Here is a 19,298-nt window from a genome sequence, read left to right on the forward strand (position 1 = left end):
TGTATGCACAAACCTGTCTTCACATTGTTGTGTGTGAGGTCTCTCACTGAAGAACTTAGCTTTAGTTCTTTTTTTTCCCCCAGTATAGTTAACATACAGTGTTGTGTTAGTTTCAGGTGTACAGCATAGTGATTCAGCAATTCTGTACATTACTGAGTGCTCATCAGAAGTGTACTCTTTAATTCACTTTAACTTCTTCACCATCCCCACCCTCCCCCTACCTCCCCCCACCTCCCCTCTGGTAACCATCAGTTCTCTGTATTTAAGACTTTGGCTTTTTGTCTCTTTTTGTTGTTGTTCATTTGTTTTGTTTCTTAAATTTCACATATGAATGAAATCATACAGTATTTGTTCTTCTCTGACTTACTTCACTTAGCATTTTACCGTCTAGATCCATCCATGTTGTAAATGGCAAGATTTCACTTTTATGGCTAAATGATATTCCATTGTGTGTATATACAGACACACGCACACACGCGCGCACACACACACCATATCTTCTTTATCCATTCATCTATAAGTAGACATTTGGGTTGCTTCCATAATTTGACTGTTCTAAGTAATACTGTGGTAAACATAGGGGTACATGTATCTTTTTGAATTAGTGTTTGGGTAATTCAAATTCTTTGGGTAAATACCCAGTAGTGGAATTACTAAATCATACGGTAGTTTTATTTTTAAGTTTTTGAGGAACCTCCATACTGTTTCCCACAGTGGCTGCACCAGTTTGCATTCCCACCCACAGTGCATGAGGGCTCCTTTTTGTCTACATCCTTGCCAACACCTGTTGTTTCTTGAGTTTTTGATTTTAGCCTTCTAACAGGTGTGAAGTGACACCTCGTTGAGGTGTTGATTTGCATTTCCCTGATGATGAGTGATGCTGAGCATCTTTTCATGTCTGTTGGCCGTGTGTATGTCTTCTTTGTAGAAATATCTATCCATGCCTTCTGCCCGTTTTTTAACTGAATTATTTGGGTTTTTGGTGTTGAGTTGTATAAATTCTTGATATATTTTGGATACTAACCCTTTATCAGATATGTCATTTGCAAAAATCTTCTCCCATTCCGTAAGTTGTCTTTTAGTTTTGTTGATTGATTCCTTTGCTGTGCAGAAGTTTTTTTATTTTGATGTAGTCCCAAGAGTTTATTTTTGCTTTTGTTTCCCTTTCCTGAGGAGACATACCTAGAAAAATGTTGCTACAGCCAATGTCAGAGAAATTACTGCCTGGGCTGTTTTCTAGGATTTTTATGGCTTCAGGTCTCATATTTAGGTCTTTAATTCATTTTGAGTTTTTTTTTTTTTTTAATTTATTTATCTGACAAAGAGACAGCAAGAGAGGGAACACAAGCAGGGGGAGTGGGAGAGGGAGAAGCAGGCTTCCCGCAGAGCAGGGAGCCCGATGCGGGGCTCGATCCCAGGACCCTGGGATCACGACCTGAGCTGAAGGCAGACACTTAACAACCGAGCCACCCAGGCGCCCCTTGAGTTTATTTGTGTGTGTGGTGTAAGACAGTGGTCTAGTTTCATTCTTTTGCATTTTGCTGTCCAGTTTTCCTAACACAGTTTGTTGAAGAGACTGTATTTTTTCCTGTTGCATATTCTTGCCTCCTTTGTTGAAGATTAACAGACCATGTAATCATGGGTTTATTTCTGGGCTCTATTCTGTTCCACTGATCCATGTATTTGTTTTTGTGCCAGTACCATACTGTTTAATGTCTACAGCTTTGTAGTCTGTCTTGAAATCTGGGATTGTGATACCTCCAGTTTTGTTCTCCTTGTTTAAGATGGCTTTGGCTGTTGGGGGTCTTTTGTGGCTCTGTATTTGTTCAAAGAACTTAGCTTTAGTCCTTAACATTGTCAGCTCTCACTGGGCTTCTTCAACTCAGTCCTCCAAAATGTATTCTTAAGCATGACAGTAATCATTGTAGCTCATTTCATCAACTGTTCTCTCTCCAGAATCTTTTATTAAGACTTCATGGGGGGGGGGGGGTGCCTGGGTGGCTCAGTTGGTTAAGCGACTGCCTTCGGCTCAGGTCATGATCCTGGAGTCCCGGGATCGAGTCCCGCATCGGGCTCCCTGCTCGGCGGGGAGTCTGCTTCTCCCTCTCCCGCTCCCCCCTCTTGTGCTCTCTCTCTCTCTCACTCTCTCTCTCAAATAAATAAATAAAATCTTTAAAAAAAAAAAAAAAGACTTCATGGGCCTGATAGGATGAGTTTCTTTAACTAGAAAGCAGAAGCATGAAAGATCTCAGAAAGAGATCAGGGGCCATCCGTGTTTCAGAAGCCTGGCAAAGGCACCTTGACCCCCAGCTAGTCCTACTCTGCTCCTGACTCAACCTTCGGTGTCCCTGAAAAGTGACTTTCTGTCAGGCTTCTTCCACACTGATGCCAGGGGCAAGGCAAGTGAAAGAAACCTCTGGAACTAGACTGCTCAAATTCAGGTCTGGCTTCCCCACCACCCAGAGTGACCGTGAGCACCGCACTGCAGCCCAGGACCTTAGTTGCTCGAGGTGGGAAATAAGGCTGACGGGAGTACGGCCCTCATAGGGTTTTTGTGACAATTAGATGAGCTAATGCGCGCACAGTGCCCGGAACAGGGCGGCTGCTGCTCAGCAACTGAGCCGCCACGGGAGCGGTGGTTGTTACTCCTTTCACAGCCCACTTAATCCGACATGTTCTTCCTGCTGCCGTGAAGTCACTGTGTTCTTTTTCATTGTGGTACTAAAGGCCTTGGTTTTTAGGGGTGTTTTCTAGTCAGATACTCGTCCTCTCCATCTCCCACTTCAGGCGCCCTCTGCCCGAGGGCTGCTCACTCTGGGTCCATCAGTACTGCGCCACGTGAAATCTCCTTAACAGATGTTCTGCCAGGGGTTTCCCTCCTCTCCCCAGGCAGCCTAGCAACATCCCTGCTGATTTTGTCCTTTCATTACCCAATTCGTTATTAACTGTGACCTATTGAGAGACAGGAGGCATTCGGAGATGAGGATGAGTGAGAGGTCAGGGTTCCGTCTGGAGCAAAGTGTGTGTGGAGGGGAATTTTAGGAAAGGGGTTTCTGTTTCCAGGGAGGAAGGAAATATCGCCTCCCTCTTATCTCTGAAGCCAGGGTTTCATTTTAGGCAAAACATGAAGGACCTCGAGTTTGAAAGAGCTTAGGTAGTGGCGGAAGTCTGACTGAGGCCGGTGAAAGATAGATTTAAAAGTGAGGCCAACAGCAGGAAGGGAGAAAAGTGGGAAAATATGATTCTCCCTCCACTCATCCCACTCCACCTTCAGCTCCAGCCCCACCGGCAAGTTACAAAAATGCCAGTAGAAGTTTCCTGGAATGCAGGAAAGACAGGTAATTATGTTGCAGAATTATGTGAAGTGTCCCATGTCTCTGGCAAACTAGGTTTGGCCTGCTCGTGTGGGAAGACCAGTAGGAAAAGAAATGTTGGGGTTTTGATTTCGGGACCTGATGTATTGTAGAGATTCCGTGACTGCCCTCTCTCCATGGTGTGGGAGCCTTCGGAGCCAGGATCCCTGACATTATTATCATCATCATCCCTGTTCCTAGGACTCCCGCCCTCGGGGTGGCAGCGGATCCCGGTGGCTTTCCTATCTCGACGCTTGGCGTGCTAGTTGAGTCCTTGGATCCTGAAAGCCCTGGGTGGTTTGCTTCCTTCCAGCGGCTGTAATGACAGCGCTGCTCTGCACCCCGTGTGAGTCCCGAGCTTTGCAATGTGCCGGCGCCGCACGTTAGCCCCACGTCCCTCTCCCCGGGGCTCTCCTCCTTTCCCGCGGCTTTGCTTGAACGCGGAGCGCTGTGGGTCGCTTCCAGGGCCGTCACTGTTTCTCCCTCTGAGGTTCAGCCACAGTTTAATTTCCAGCTTTTATCACTAGACTTCATTACATGGGAAGAAGAAAATGTGCTCTGGCAGATAGCATCGAATGCGTTTTCCCTTCTCTTCCAATTGGAAAGCCCTTCGTAATCGGTTCTCAGCGGGTGGGTTAGAGGGTCTGGGGACCCTAGGCCGGGTGCTTCGTGTTTGTGCATCTGCCCCGCTGAGACTGCGTTCCCATCTGTCCCATCTGGTTGCTCCCACTTTGGTGTTTGTGCCTGATGCTGATTTGGCAAATCGCTTTCTCTGTACAGCATCTTAGACCGACTCTTCTTTCTCGTCAGGGCTGTCGTGGGGCTTCGTGCCGGGATCTCTAGTGCCTCTAGTTGGTTGCCCTAGTTTGCATATGATTACGCCATAAAAGCCCTGAGTAACTGCAGTAAGTGTTACTTTCTTACTTGAAACCTTCATGCCCTCAAACGCCTGTTACCCCCCGGGAGCCTTTCCTGAGTGGTAGGGAGTGGCCCGGGTGGCACTGCCTTTCGCTAGATCAGAGGGTAGACCTAGGGGGGCACCGTGACCCGCCCAGGTGACGCAGGGAGCTGTGACAGGATTAGAGCTCAGGGTTCCTGAGTCCCAGCGCACTGTTCTGTCTTCCAGGGCACTTCTCTTAGGAGTATAGATCGCTGCCGTGTACTGAACATCCGGTAGGTGCCAGGCCCATACGTGATCTCCAATCCTCACAGTTCTGTAGAGTTTACAGAGAAAGACAGAGACTGAGAGAAGCTAAATAAGCAGGCCAGAGGCATTCAGCTAGTTGTTGCAGAATCCAGATGGAGCCCAGGGCTGTCAGAGCATGCGCCCTGTGTTCTTCCTGCGTCTAGAGGGCTTGTGAAAGCTCCGGGGAACTTGTAGCAAGGAGAAAATCTGCTTGCTTGCCCTTGCCATCCCTTCCTCCATCTGATAGCAGATAAGTCGTTCCCCCGTGCTCCATGCCGAGCGCAGCGCTGGGCGCTGGGAAGCAAGAGACAAGAGGCCCTGTGTTCTGTTCTGTTCTTTTTTTTTTTTAAGATTTTATTTATTTATTAGAGAGAGAGAGACAGCGAGAGAGGGAACACAAGCAGGAGGAGTGGGAGAGGGAGAAGCAGGCTTCCCGCGGAGCAGGGAGCCCGATGCGGGGCTCGATCCCGGGACCCTGGGATCATGACCTGAGCCGAAGGCAGACGCTTAACGACTGAGCCACCCAGGAGCCTCTAGAGTGAGATTCTTTTAAGATAGTGTTATAGACCGTGATGTCCTGGACCAGTAGTTGGAAACTATCGATCAAAGTTGTGTATATTTGGAGAGGACTGATGGTCCCTTAACACTTAGTGAAAGGTTCTCCTAAACTTAAATCTGATCAGTTATAGTCTGTTAAATTTAGGCTGTGTTATTACTCCAGTTCAACCAACTGTATCTTGCTCAAAATCTAGCTTACTGCCTTTCCTTCCTTTCTCTTTGTTTTACATAAGAGAAGGAACTTTAAAGCCAATAACCATAATTGCTGTTCTTTAGTAGTTTTTATACAGATTTTTTTGTTTGTTTCAACTAAAGAAATAGCAAAGAGGGTGATGGTGACAGTAGTTGAGGCCTCAGGACTGGCAGTACACTGTTGTTTAGGATAAGCTTTGTTTTTTTAAGATTTTATTTATTAGAGAGAGAGAGACAGAGCACGAGTGGGTGGATGGGTGGAGCGGCAGAGGGAGAGGGCGAAGCAGGCTCCCCGCCGAGGAGGGAGCCCGATGCGGGGCTCGATCCAGGGACTCCAGGATCATGACCTGAGCCGAAGGCAGACGCTCAACGACTGAGCCACCCAGGCGCCCCAAGGCCCTGTGTTCTTTTTTTTTTTAAAGATTTTATTTATTTGACAGAGAGAGAGACAGCGAGAGAGAGAACACAAGCAGGGGGAGCGGGAGAGGGAGAAGCAGGCTCCCCGCAGAGCAGGGAGCCCAGTGCGGGGCTCGATCCCAGGACTCTGGATCATGACCTGAGCTGAAGGCAGATGCTTAATGACCGAGCCACCCAGGTGCCCCAAGGCCCTGTGTTCTTAAGGCTCCCCCCCATTCCCCGTTCTCTCTCTCTCTGTCTTTAGCATCCCTTCCATTGCCACGTTTGCCAGTGTGGACAGCACTGTGCGCTAGGGTCCCCTGTCTTTCCCTCTCGGCCACGTGAGGACTAGGTACGCGGGACCCGTGTCCCATCCAACTGGGTCTGTGTGTGGCGCCCGCAGGGCCCTCCCATGCCCCCTCCAGGAAGTCACACCAAATGAGGACTCAGAGCATCCTGGCCAGTTACCACGTGCTGGAGGCCTTCCCCTCCTCATCCCAGCCACTTCCTGTGGCACAGCTCTTCTCTTGTCCCCCGTTACAAAAAAACAAAACAAAAACACAACTAGCTCAAAGAATAGGCAGCTTGCCTATGAATGTCATCTAGTGCCCGGTGAGGCCAGGTTTGGGCTCGGGCAGCGCTGCAGTGTCCCAGGCACTTGGGGAGCAGGCCCGACCTCCCCCACACAGGCCGCGGTCACGCCGAATGGCTGTGTCGGCACTAGGAAGTATTGGGGAACAACAGAAAGAGGCTTTTAACTACAAGTCCTGCTTGCTTGGTAAGTTTTCCTGTCTTCTTAAAAGGGGTGGTACCTGTATTTTTGACAGTTAAAAACAATCCTCTCCCCAGAAGTGAATTAAATAAAATGAAATTGATATTTTCACTGAAATACAGGACAAACACGCCAGAAATCACAAAGAATCTTTACAAGTTCAAGTTCTTGAAAGTAGGAAGACAAATGCCAGTGATTTCACGCTGGGCCAGGAGAGCCCAGTGGCTGCCTGCTCAGACACCTAAAATGGACAGTTCCAGATCAGCCAGGATCTGCGATTGTTCAGCAGCTGTTTTTTGAACATTTGCTGGCTGTAGAGCATGGGGAACAGAAAGGAGACAAAGATACAGTTCTGATGTGCAGGGAGTCCACAGTCTGACAGACGAGACTGATACACAGAGAATCCCACTGTAGTGGGTGCGACATAACGGCGACGCACGGGGCCCGTGGAAGCCAATCTGTTGACAGGTCTGGGGCACACACAAGAGGCATTCTGGGGAGAGTGCTGGCTTCCGTGTGTCACGTACAAAAGTGTGATCTAGGCCCCAAAATGTTGTCATATCAGGGAGATTTTGATGGTTTATGTAGATGATGGGGGGAGCATGTTGCAGACAAGTCCTGCCCTGGCAAATAAGCAATATATGGTATCAGATATCTCCGTAACCTCTCAAGCTTTGCTTACCACCACTGGAGGAGGTGAAATCTTTTTGCGGGGTTTTAATGTCCCACAGATTCTGGGGTATTAAACCCCTCTTGTTCATCTTTGTACCCCAAACCCGATACTAATAGGGACTCCAGAGATATTTGTTAAACCCGAGAGCTGGATCTTATGCATGAGGCCTGGGGGGGATAGGACAGGAGCCTGCATGGGCAGGAAGCCTTCGGTGGACAGGCGAATTCACAGAGGCCTGGTCCCTCCCCTCACGGCCTCCGTATGGCACTTCTTGAGCCTGTAGAACCCTGGAGAGAGAGTACAGAAATCCCTGCTTCAGTGATTAGTAGTCATTTCCTGTATGCTTCCTTTTGAAAACTACAGTCTTATTCCAGGAAGGCTTTTAAGACAGGTGAGCATCTACTAGGTCCTAGGCGTGTCTACAAATAGCTCACCTCTTTTGCCTCAAATGACTTGTCTTCACTTTACCACAGAGCCAGTATGCCCAGCCAAGAATAGGGCATGTCCGTCCTCTGGCTTCCGGGAGGGTTCCAGGGCGGCCCCAGCAGCTGCTCCTCAGCTGAGTTGCTGGTGGCCTGGGGTGATGGCTTGCGTGGTACGATAGGACCTGTAACCCTCAGGTACTTCACACCCATGCAACAGCCACATTTTTCCATTCCTGAAGGACGTCATCTTTGGAAACCCCTTCCTGTGGTATTTCCAAGGAGTTTAAGGGCATAACAGAGGACTAAGGCCCTGAGAGGCCACCCCGCACACTTCTCTGGGCAGGTCGTGTTGTTTGCAGTCATGGGTCTGTGTGTGTCTGTGTCTCTGTGCTTCCCATTTGTTCTCCTGGCAGAGGCGGCCTAGAGTTTCTAAGGTAAAGGCCCTGTTTGTGACCCTTAATTGGTTATGAATTTTTTATTCCTATTAGGCAAGTCTCCTAGCCTTCTCTTCCTCAATTTACACAATCCCCTTCCCTTATTTAGTAAAACAGATGTAGGGCTTGCAATTCCGTAAGATTCAGAATAAACCATGTGGCAGGAGCATCCTTATTAAACTTTATTATATCCAAGGGTTGCTACGATGCATGCGAACCTAGTAGGTTGAAAACCAACATCCCTGATCTGTGGGTGCCGTAGGAAAAAAGAAATGCTAATGGAATGGATGATTTGGTACAGCGGATCAGTAGGAGGTAAAATACCTCGCAACCTGAGAGTTTCCTGTTACACAGGACTCCGGACAGGAAGTCTCCCACCACCCTGAGCCTTTCTAGCAACACAGGGTAGCAGCACAGTGTAGACTGGGGACTAGCATTCTCAGCACTGCCTGCGAGCATGTTAGAAACCCAGCACCTCAGACCCCACCCCAGACCTGCCACCTGGACTCTGCATTTTAACAAGATCTCCCAGGGATTCTTGTGTACATTCAGATCCGAGAAGTACTAGATCAGAAAGCATGAGTTCTGCACTTTCTGCCTCAGTGAGCAAACCCCCGGGGGCTAGAGTCATTTATTCTATGCCTAGAATAGACTCATCTGCCCATAGTATTTCCTGGGGGGTGAGAGCAGGATTCTGTTTTTAGCGGTGGCATTTTCTACTTATGACCTGACCTTCACTTTCCCAAAATGATTTGAGTTGGTTTCCAACATACATCGAGTAGGATGAAATAAATAAAGGAGGAAAATTTTATTATAAAACTGGGTTATAATTGCATACATAAATGTTTGCCACAAAGTCCTCAGCAGTTGCTAGTTGTACTAACCATTTATCCCTGAGCTCCATAGTGATAAAAACAAAAAACAAAATACAATTATTAGCAGGTCTGTGTCCAGTACAGCTTTTCTCAGCAAGGTCTGATGGGAATTTCTTTTTTTTTTTTTTTTTTAAAGATTTTATTTATTTTTTGACAGAGAGAGAGAGACAGCGAGAGAGGGAACACAAGCAGGGGGAGTGGGAGAGGGAGAAGCAGGCTTCCCGCCAAGCAGGGAGCCCGATGCGGGGCTCGATCCCAGGACCCTGGGATCATAACCTGAGCCGAAGGCAGACGCTTAACAACTGAGCCACCCAGATGCCCCTGATGGGAATTTCTTAAGTGGGTCACCGTTAAGTGGCCGGCACCATCCACACTTACGTAACAAGTACAATAGTGCATTTCACGAGATTTTTTTTTTCTTACAATATCCCTTCAAAGCAAAGAGCTGTTTTATAAAAGTACCTCTATAAGGAGAGAGCTTTTCTGGCTCTTGCTGCTTCATCAGATGCTAACTTGGCATTTAAACCTGCTGTGTAACTAACCTGCCTTCCCCTCACCATAATCCGCCCCCTCCACTCCCTTCCCTAGTCTACTGCTGACTTGTTTCTGTCTGGACCTCCTTTATGAAACACAGAGCAACCAGGGAATAAGCAAAGGTGACATCGGGGTGGTCGGGCCCTTGTCATATGGCCTGTGGCAGTGGCAAGCCCCACAGCTGAGGCTTTGAATGGCCAATGAAAGACAAGTATCACCCTTGTCCTCAACCCGCCCCGCTCCCCAGTTTATGCCATTGATACTAAAGGGACATGGGAAATCAGGTGGCAAAACCATGTTTTTTGTTAAGTATCTCGAAGGTAATTAAGTATTTTTTCTTGTTTTGCTTTGTTTAAGCTAGGTGTGTAGTGTTTCTCAGACTTTCTGATCATCTTGAGCTTGGGTCTTCCCTGTGTATTTTACTTAGTATCTGTCGGAAGTGTGATACTCCACACACTCAGTCTCCAAGAATACGATGGTTTTCCTACCAAATTACAGAGAAAAGGTGTCTAAAAAGTGTCAAGGCAAGTTTAAACATTCTCAGAGAGTGATCTCTCCATTTGTCTGGCAGACCCAGAGACGTGGAACAGAATGAAAAGCAGAGCCTCTGTGGGTCCCCTCTTCTCTTTTCTGGCTGTTTTGGATCGTACTGTCCTCCTCAGGATTTCCACTGAGCGGCCTTGTCCTCAGCCATCCCCACATCACTGAGGGCGCCAAGAACTAAGGCGTTACCTTAGTGGGGCACCACTATGGGGTTCCAGGGGCCATGAGATGTGAGCCTTCTCTCTCATAGCTGCCTTCTGGACCTTACAGGAGATCCTTTTCGCCTGCTCAGGAGGTGAAGTGGTAAAACAGCTCCCCACTAGGCTAGCGTGAGTGATTTCAAGGGTAGTGTTTCTCTCGTCTCTCTGAGCTCTTAGTCCATTGTTTCCCCTTAAGGATAGTAAAAACTTTGAGGAAAAGAAGCAAAGTCCTTCCTGGAAGACAAATTATAAATGTATGTAACCTCTGTGTAATGCTTTTTTTTTTAAAGTTCAGAATCCTTCTTAGGGGGAAAAAATGGACATGACCGTACCTTCCTCATAGAGTGGCACCCTGTCACCATCCAGACCCTTCGTCACTGAAATCCTCCTTTACAGATACATTCATTGTGTATTTAGTGATGCTTTTATTCATGCCAAGAGAGGTTCATAATAAATACAGAACAAAGGCCTCTTTTCACTAATCTTACACATAAGCATAAAAACACCTGAAAGCAACATTTAAGGGCATCTCTAAATTGTAGTAATAGAAGCTAGCATGTACGGAGCCCTTGTGAGGTGCCAGGCATGTTCACGACACTTTAAATCTGTATCTCATCTAATTGTCGGTGGGCCCATAAGGAAAGCATTTTCTTCTCTCACGGGTAAGGCCGTTGAGGCTCAGAAAAGTAACTTACCTAAGGTCACATGGCAAGCTAGCGTCAGAACTGCTCTTCCAGTTTACCTCAGACTCCAAAGCCTATGGCTGCCTCCCCGGGATCCCACTTATTTCCTGTGGGTAAGAGCGTTGGAGCAGACCCACCAAGAGGAGACGAGAAGCACAGTATCAGCGTGCCCGCCACCGTGGCAGGCGGAGCAGAGCCGGACAGCTGTAGAGAGAGAAGTTAAACTTCACCTCTTCCAAAAGCCAGTAGGCTAACCTTGCCACCCCGTTAGGTGGCTGCCAGCTTGATCACGAGACAGGGAAAGGACATGATGTAATTACGAAGCGCCCCCCCGGCCGCCTCTTTTGCCCGCTGGCTTCGGCCGCGGGTACGGGAGTGCAGCCTGGCCGGAGGCAAACGGGGGTCCCGAGCCCCGAGGGGAGCTTGTGTGTGGAGACCCAGAGAGACCCCAGTGGGGACAGTCCCTCCACAGGTCAGCCTGCAGGGTGGCACCGAGGGGCTGCGGAAGGCCGTGCCTGTTTCTCATGAATGTTCGGTAGGGTCTCGCACTGCTGCCGCCTGCATCTCTTCGGAAAGGCGGGAAGACCGGCTTCTGGCTCCGCACTGGCCAAGCGCAGAGGCCGCCCGCGCGCGGTGGTCACCTTCTCGTTTCTGATTTCCAGGCAGCCTCGGAACCCGTCCTGGACCCGCAGCAAATCCAGGCCTTTGATCAGCTTTGCCGTCTCTACCGAGGAAGCTCCCGGGTAATGTTTTTGGGGCGGCTCGCATTTTATTTCCCACTTTATAACCACTGTTTGGGAAGGGTGGCGTCCTCCGGCCCTCACCCCAGCCGCCGCCTCAGTTTGGAGCCCTGGCCCCGGGGAGCCCTCAGGATTAGCGGAGGACACGGAGGAGGTGGCCAGAGCTCCGTCCCGGCCGTGTGTGTACTAATGACGGCCCCATCTGCGCCGGCCGAGCGCGTTTGGCCATGAACACAACCGCTGAATGACGGGTACCCAAGACAGACGTGGGAACGTGGGCCGCCGGGGCGCCTGCCCGGAGCCTGTCTCCGGCGTCCTCCTCTCTCCTGGCGTCCTTGGCTCGGGGCGCCCACTCGCGTGGTTTAGCAGGGCTGCTCCGGCTTCCCCGTCACCACTGCGCACCGGCTGGCAAGGTGGAGGAAAAGGAGAGCAGGAGGAAATAAACTATGTCCAGACGGTTCTAGAAGGTGTAGATCTCATTTCTGTTGTCCAGAACGTAGGTGCCCGACTGCACCTGACTGCAGCGGACACTGGGCAAATGGGTCTTTATTGCCGAGGGCCAGGGGCTGAAATGACTGGGACCCGTCCGGAACCGTAGAAGAGGACGGCCCGGGAGAGCTGCTAGCGGACCTGCCCCCGCGTCCGTCTGCGCGCCCCCCAGGCACGTCCCAAGGGTGCCCGATAACTTCCTCCACCTGTTCTTCCTCACCTGCTGCCTGGGCACCCCAGCCAGTCACCCAGAGCAGAAGCCTGGCGGCACCCCTCCGCTCCCCAGGGAACCCCCAGAGGCATCTTCTCTGTACCTCCTGTGGATTTCTCCCCTTTCCCTCCAAACGGTCACTCAGAGGCCACTGCAGGTCTTCTGTCCCTGCTGCCTGGGGACTCGCTCCAAACCCCAGTGTCTGGTCACCCCCTTATTAAAACTCTTTCCTGCCTCTCATCCCTGGAAGGTGGAGTCCAAACTACCTACCACCTTCTCCACGTCCCAAGTCCTACCTAGACTCCAGCCGGGCCCGATTTGTTCTCGGCGCTCCGCTTAAGCTCGCACACACCGTGTGTGGCTCTGCTTCTGTGCCTGGACTCCCTGGCCCCCTCCCTGCTCTTCTGCAAATACCTGCTGGGGGGGGGGAGGGGCGGTAGCCCCGAGGAAAAGCGGTGTTCCCTCTTGGAGAGTCGGTTTTTATTCCAGGAAGCTTCCCCAGGGGTCTCCGGAATGGGGCCCAGCGGCTTTGCTGAGTTCTCAGCCTCAGCCAGGCTCTGCCCCATGAGTTGGCTTTCTGAGCCTCCTAAGGAAGCTCTGCTTCAAACTGTGGAGCCATTATTCACTATTCCTTGATTTCTAGATCACAAAGTTACAGAAGTAGAACACAGATCTTCTCTTAGGAAATAGAAAATATTTTTTCAGTTGATCTTTCTAAACCTCACAGTGTCTGAATGTGGAAGAACTTTGAGTTTATGTACCATCTGTTGCCTGTTCTGTTCCTAGTCTTCTACAGAATTGTTCTTAGGGAGAACTTCACAGGCTGATGGGCAGCTGAGAGGGTTAGAGAGGATGAGAAGTGGCAAAGATGGGGCTCTGTGGACCAAGGGACATGTGTCTCCCCAGGCCGGGCCCTCAGTGCGAGTCCCGGCAGGACGACTTGAGCTGTGCGTCCATGGCCAGCTGAGTAACTCGCAGGTGGGGCTCCTGAGCCAGTGTCGTCGGCTGCGCCCTAGAGCGTCACTGGGGCCGGAGTGCTTTAGATAAGTGGGCACTTTGAACTGAGAGGCCCGTCTGCTGTGTCTCCAGTTCCCACAATCACTGGTAGTGAGTTTTCCACAGAAGTGACGAATGGATACACGTGGCCCTTGCGTCGTCACTGCCTGGATGGAGAGAGAACCCCTTACCGGCTAGATCAGCAGAGGACAGAGTTCCTGGCAGGGTGGGTGAGTAGGAACGGGTGCCAGACCAGGGAAGGCAGGACCATAGGTGGCTCGGCTAAGCAGAAATTGCCACGTGGACCTGAGGTTGAGTCCCGCACTACCACTCAGCACTGAGTGACTTAGGACACGTTAACTCTGAGAACTCTGCGTTTTGTACGCAGAGGCTTCTTGTGGAAGGTTAGAAACCATACACACGTAGAGGACGTAGCATAGCGCACTTGTTGCAGTGACCTTGCACTAGTAGAAGTTCCTGCGGACGTGGGGTCCGGAGCCTGACCCAGACCTGCCGGCCCTGCCATGGCTTACGGCTCCCTCCTCACAGCTGAAGTGGGGGCTGGACAGGTTACACAGGAGACGTCAGAGCCAGGGATCGTAAATCCGGGGTCATTGCCCTGGGATCCAGAGCCAGTTTTATACTTCCCTGTGGCGTAGCCCCGTCCCTTGTGTATCCGAGGCAGGGGGATCAAGGCTCCTCCACCTCTGTTCCACACACCTTGGCTGATGGGTGTCCCTTCTTTTGCAGCTGGCTCTCCTCACAGAGCTCTCCCAGAATCGCAGCAGTGAGAGCTACAGGCCATTCAGTGGCTCCCAGAGTGGCCCTGCTTTCAACAGCGTCTTCCAGAATGAGAATTTCCAGCTGCAGCTCATTCCCCCACCTGTGACTGAGGACTGAGGCCTCTTGGGGGGCCTGGCACTGGAGACCAGACATGATCCTGATGCAGTCAGGGAGGGACCCGTCTCTAACTGGCTTGGCCCCTCCGCCTGCCCCCTTCTGAGCCGAGGTGGATGTCCGTGCCCGGGCCTTTCTCCACGCCCATCATCCCCCGGGGAGACTCCCTGTCTCTCCCAGGATGTTGCAGCAGCATCAGTTCACCGACCAGTTGATTTTGTTTGCTTATTCAGCAAAGGAATGTCTCATACTTCCATCCAGCTTTTTAAGAACATATGCTTTGCCCTTTGGGACTTTTTTCAGTTTCCCTGAAGCTTTGAGAATAGATGGGACTTGGGCAGATGGCATTCAGGAGTCTGTCCTACTTGGTCCCCTCCAGCTGCTGGGTAACATGGAGGAACTCGAGCTCTTGCTGCTGTCAGGAAGACAGAACAGTGGTGGGCCAGGCAGCAGGAGAACTGAAAGCAAACACCTGGGGGCAGGGCATCGCCCTTTTGATGCGTTTACGTGAAAACCCATTTGAGTGTAAGCTTTGCCCTAACAATAAATGCCTCTCTGTTTAAGTTCTGCAGGCCTGCTGGCCAGCTCTCAGTCTGTCCAGTCATGAGGGACATTTAGAGCCCTTGTTGCCACAATTCAGTTTTTTGGGGTTTTTTGTTGTTTTTTAAGATTTTTTTTTATTTATTTGACACAGGGAACACAGCAGGGGGAGTGGGAGAGGGAGAAGCAGGCTTCCCGCGGAGCAGGGAGCCCGACGCGGGGCTCGATCCCAGGGCCCTGGGATCATGACCTGAGCCAAAGGTAGATGCCCAATGACTGAGCCACCCAGGCTCCCCCACAATTTAGTTTCATTAGTTCAAATTCAACCCTCTTTTACAGAAAAAAAGAAGCTGAGACTCACATGATGAATAATTTAACCAAGGCAGCACACACCTGAAATGGCAGGGGGGCTTGTCAGTTAAGTATCCAACTCTTGACTTCCGCTCAGGTCGTGATCTCAGGGTCGTGAGATCGAGCCCCACATGGGGCTCCGTGCTGAGCATGGAATCTGTTTAAGATTCTCTTTCTCCCTCGCTCTGCCCCTTCCTCCCCGCCCCCCCAGCTCTTAGTGCTTGCTCGCTCTCCCTCAAAAAAGAAAAATGGCAGAACAAAGTTGAGTTCAAGATGGCAGTGTGACAAGATCCTGAACCCGTCTCCTCCCAGGGACACAACAAATCAACAACTACATACGGAATAATTCCCTCTGAAAGGGAACTGAAAATGGAACGAAGAGAGCCTCCACAACAAAGCCTGAAAGGACAACATCAAGCTGGGAAAGAGGCAAAGACACGGACTTGCCAGGGGACAACATCAGCCATGGGGAAGCACAAGTGTGTATGGAACTCTTCCCTGAGGAGTGAGGCATTTGAGCTGCACATCAAATACACCGCAAACCTTAGATCCTCCACAGGAGATCAGGAGAGATGAGCCCCCAAAACACTAGGTTTTGAAAATCAGTGGGGCTATGTCCAGAAAAACAGTAAATAATGGAAAACCCACTCTTAAAGAGCTGAGGCACAGACTGTACCCAGAAACCAGTGCAAAAACACCAATTTAAAAAGCACGTAGACTAAGTAAAGAGACCCATTTATTAACCTTAAAGCATCTGCCAAAGAGGAAACAGCAGATTTCCCCTGGGGGCTGAGATACTGGTGGGCCATTTTGGAATTCTCCGTCTAATCTGCTAGCCCCAGAGAAGTTACACCCCACTGACAGCCCCACCCAAACACACTGCAGTAGGCCTGACACCCCCAGAGTACCAGGGCCATGGCCCAGCCCAGTAGGAGGGGGCACACAGCTCACGTAGGGGACCAAAGGAGATTGTCCTTCTGCATCCCACAGGACACCTACAAAAGGCCACTTCTTCAACATTGAGAGAGGTCACTGACTCACCTAATACTTAGAAACGTGGAGAGTTAGGCAAAATTAGGGGATAGAAGAATAGCTCCAAACAAAAGCACAAGACCTCAGGAAAAGAACTAAATGAAACAGATTTGCAAACTACCTGATAAAATGGTCATAAGGATGCTCACCAAACTCGGGAGAAGAATGGATGAGCACAGAACTTCAACAAGGAGAATATATAAGAAAGTACCAAACAGAAGTTATAACTAAACTAAAAAATACACTAGAGGGGTTCCACAAGAGACTGAAGTAGAAGAACAGATCAATGAGCTGGATGAGGAGGAGCAATGGAACTCACCCAGACAAAGCAACAAAATGAAGAAAATTTTTAAAAGAGTGAAAATACCTTAAGGGACCTTTGGGTCTTATCAAGCAGAATAGAATTCACATTACATAGATCCCAGAGGAAGAAAAAAAGGGCCAAAAAAATTATTTGAAGAAATAGTGGCTGAAAACTAATCTGGGAAAGGAATCAGACATCCAGGTCCAGGATAAACCAAAGAAAACCACACCAACACACATTATAATTAAAATGGTAGAAACTAGGGGCACCTGGGTGGCTCAGTCAGTCAAGCGTCTACCTTTGGCTCAGGTCATGATTCCGGGGTCCTAGGATGAAGCCCCACATGGGGGTCCCTGCTCAGCAGTGAGTCTGCTTCTCTCTCCCTTTGCTCCTCCACTCCCCCCACCGCTTATGTTCTCTCTCTTTTAAATAAATGACTAAAATCTTTTTAAAAAATGGTAGAAATTAAAGAGAGAATCAGGAGCAGCAGGAGGAAAAACAACTTGTGATATATAAAGAAAACCCCATAAAGCTATCAGATTTTTCAGCAGAAACTTTACTGACCAGGAGGAAATGGCATGACATATTCGAAGTTCAAAAAGGAAAAAACTTCCAACCAAGAATTCTCTGCCCAGCAAGATTACCATTCAGAATTTAAGGAGCGATTAGGAGATTGAGAGATTTTGCTTTCCAGATAAGCAAAAGCTAAAGGAGTTCATCACCACTAAACCAGCCCTACAGTAAGTGTTTTAAAGGGATTTATTTAAGCTGAAAAGAAATGGCACTAATAAGGAAGCATATTAAAGCAAAAATCTCACTGGAAAGCAGTGCCTGGCTAGCTCAGTCAGAATAGCGTGCAACTCTTGATCTTGAGGTTATGAGTTCAAGCCCCACACTGGGTGTAGAGAAAATATTTTTTAAAAATCTCACTGGAAAAATACAACAAACCTAGTGGATCAATCACAAGGCAAGCATGAAGGTTAAAAGACAAAAGTAGTAAAATTAAGGAAGGTGGTCCAAGATGGCAGCAGAGAACGACCCTAAACTCACCTCCTCCCACTGACACGATTTATATACACCTACGTAGAGAGCAGTTCCTTCAAAAAAACTGAGGGCTGATTGAACAGCCCAACAAACAGTAGAGGGACCACATAGAGAAGACTAGGAGAGATGGAGACATGGTAACCATGGGAACACCCCCCCCCAGTGCGATAGAGAGGGAGGTCACTGAGGGTCCCAGTCCAGACTCCCCTACCCTGAGGCACAGTAAAAACAACAGTGGCTTAAAGGCTAATTAGATTATAAGCGAAGCAAATCCATTTACTAACCTTAGGGCAGCCACCAAACTGGCAGGGAACTGCTGGAACTCTCCAGGGTAACAGGCATGGTCCATGCCATTTTTTACACTCGCCCTCCACCTTGATAGCATAGGCAGGAGCAGGGTCCAGGCGCTCACACCAGCCTGTTAGGACTGCCCCAGCGCACCCTGGACCCCTGGCCCACACCAGCTCCAGCCATCCCCCTCAAGATCGCTCTGGCGCAGTGCACTCTGAGACTACCCCCTCCACTCCCAGCATCCACCCAACCCAGTCATCCCACCAATACAGCCCCAGTGCAGCACACCCAGGGATTCCCTCCCAGCCCATGCCCACTGTCCTGCAAAGGCCCCAGGACTCCTCTGGTCTTTGCACATTCCAGCCATCTCACCAGGGTGGCCCTGGCATGGTGTACCCCAGGACCCCCAGTCTGCTCCAGCTCCAGCCAGCCTGCCAGGGCAGCTCTGGCATTGTGCACCCAGGGACTGCCCCCAGGGTGGCCCTGACAAGGCACACCCTAGCTCCCCCAGCCCAGGCCCACTTCAAATCCAGCTGTCCCATCAAGGTGGCCCTAGCGTGGTGCACCCAAGGACGCCCTGGCATGTGCTCACTCCAGCTATAACCACTGTGCCAAGGCAGCCCTGACATGGAGTGAGTGCCCTGAGATACCCCTCCACCCCAGCCCACAACTGCTTAGCTCCCACCAGCCTGCCAAAGCTTCCAGTCAGTCACACACAGTCTCCACAGGAAATGCTCCTACACGAGGCCACTCCTTCCCGACCAGGACAGGTAAGTGTTCCTCCTAATTTATAGAAACAAACAGAAAATCAAAATAAAATGAGACAGAGAAATCTGTTTCAAACAAAAGAACAAGATAAAAACCCCAGGAAAAAAATCATAATGAAATAGAGGTAATTCATCTGACAAAGAGTTCAAAGTAATGGTCATAAAAATGCTCATTGAAATTGGGAGAAGAATGGAGGAACACAGGGAAAACTATAACAGAGAGATAATATAAGAACCAATCAGAGCTGATGATTACAATAATTCAAATGAAAAATACACTAGAGGGAGTGAACAGTAGATAAGATGATGCAGATCAGCAATCAAAGAGAGAATAGGGGAAATCACCAGAACAGGGAAAAGACACAAGAATTTTGTAAAAGTGAGGATATTTAAGGGGTCTCTAGGAAAACATCAAGTACAATAACATTCACATTATAGAGGTCCCAGAAAGAGCAGAGAGAGAGAAGGGGACAGAATACTTATTTGAAGCAATAATGGCTGAAAACTCCCCTAACCTAGGAAAAGAAGAGGACATTCAGGTCCAGGAAGCACAGAGTTCCAAATAAGATGAACCCAAAGAAAGCCACATGAATACATTTATAATTAAAATGGTAAATGTTAAAGAGAGAATCTTAAAAGCAGCAAGAAAAAAACCAAATAATTATATACAAGGAAAACCCCATAGGACTATCAGCTGATTTTCCAGCAGAAAATCTGCAGCCAGAAGGGACTGGCAGGATATATTTAAAGCACTGAAAGTATTCAACCAAGAATACTCTACCTGACAAGATTATCATCTAGAATTGAAGGTT

The 19,298-nt window shown here is 49.3% G+C and overlaps 1 protein-coding gene across 5 annotated transcripts in view; it reads left to right on the forward strand.

Moving 5' to 3' along the window:
* Positions 1-14,724, forward strand: part of VPS8 (VPS8 subunit of CORVET complex) — a 244,539-nt gene extending 229,815 nt beyond the window's left edge. For 4 of the 5 annotated variants that reach the window (XM_081830850.1, XM_081830874.1, XM_081830861.1 and 1 more), the window contains 2 exons: positions 11,487-11,567; positions 14,011-14,724. In XM_081830850.1, coding sequence (XP_081686976.1) covers positions 11,487-11,567; positions 14,011-14,160 — 231 coding nt within the window. In that variant the 3' untranslated portion in view covers positions 14,161-14,724. The remainder of the gene's footprint in view (positions 1-11,486; positions 11,568-14,010) is intronic. The other variant, XM_081830876.1, reaches the window with a different exon arrangement.
* The last annotated feature ends 4,574 nt before the right edge of the window (positions 14,725-19,298 follow it).

This window comes from Leptonychotes weddellii, chromosome 1, assembly GCF_054177405.1.
Source record: "Leptonychotes weddellii isolate Sample4059 chromosome 1, ASM5417740v2, whole genome shotgun sequence".
NCBI lineage: Eukaryota > Metazoa > Chordata > Mammalia > Carnivora > Phocidae > Leptonychotes > Leptonychotes weddellii.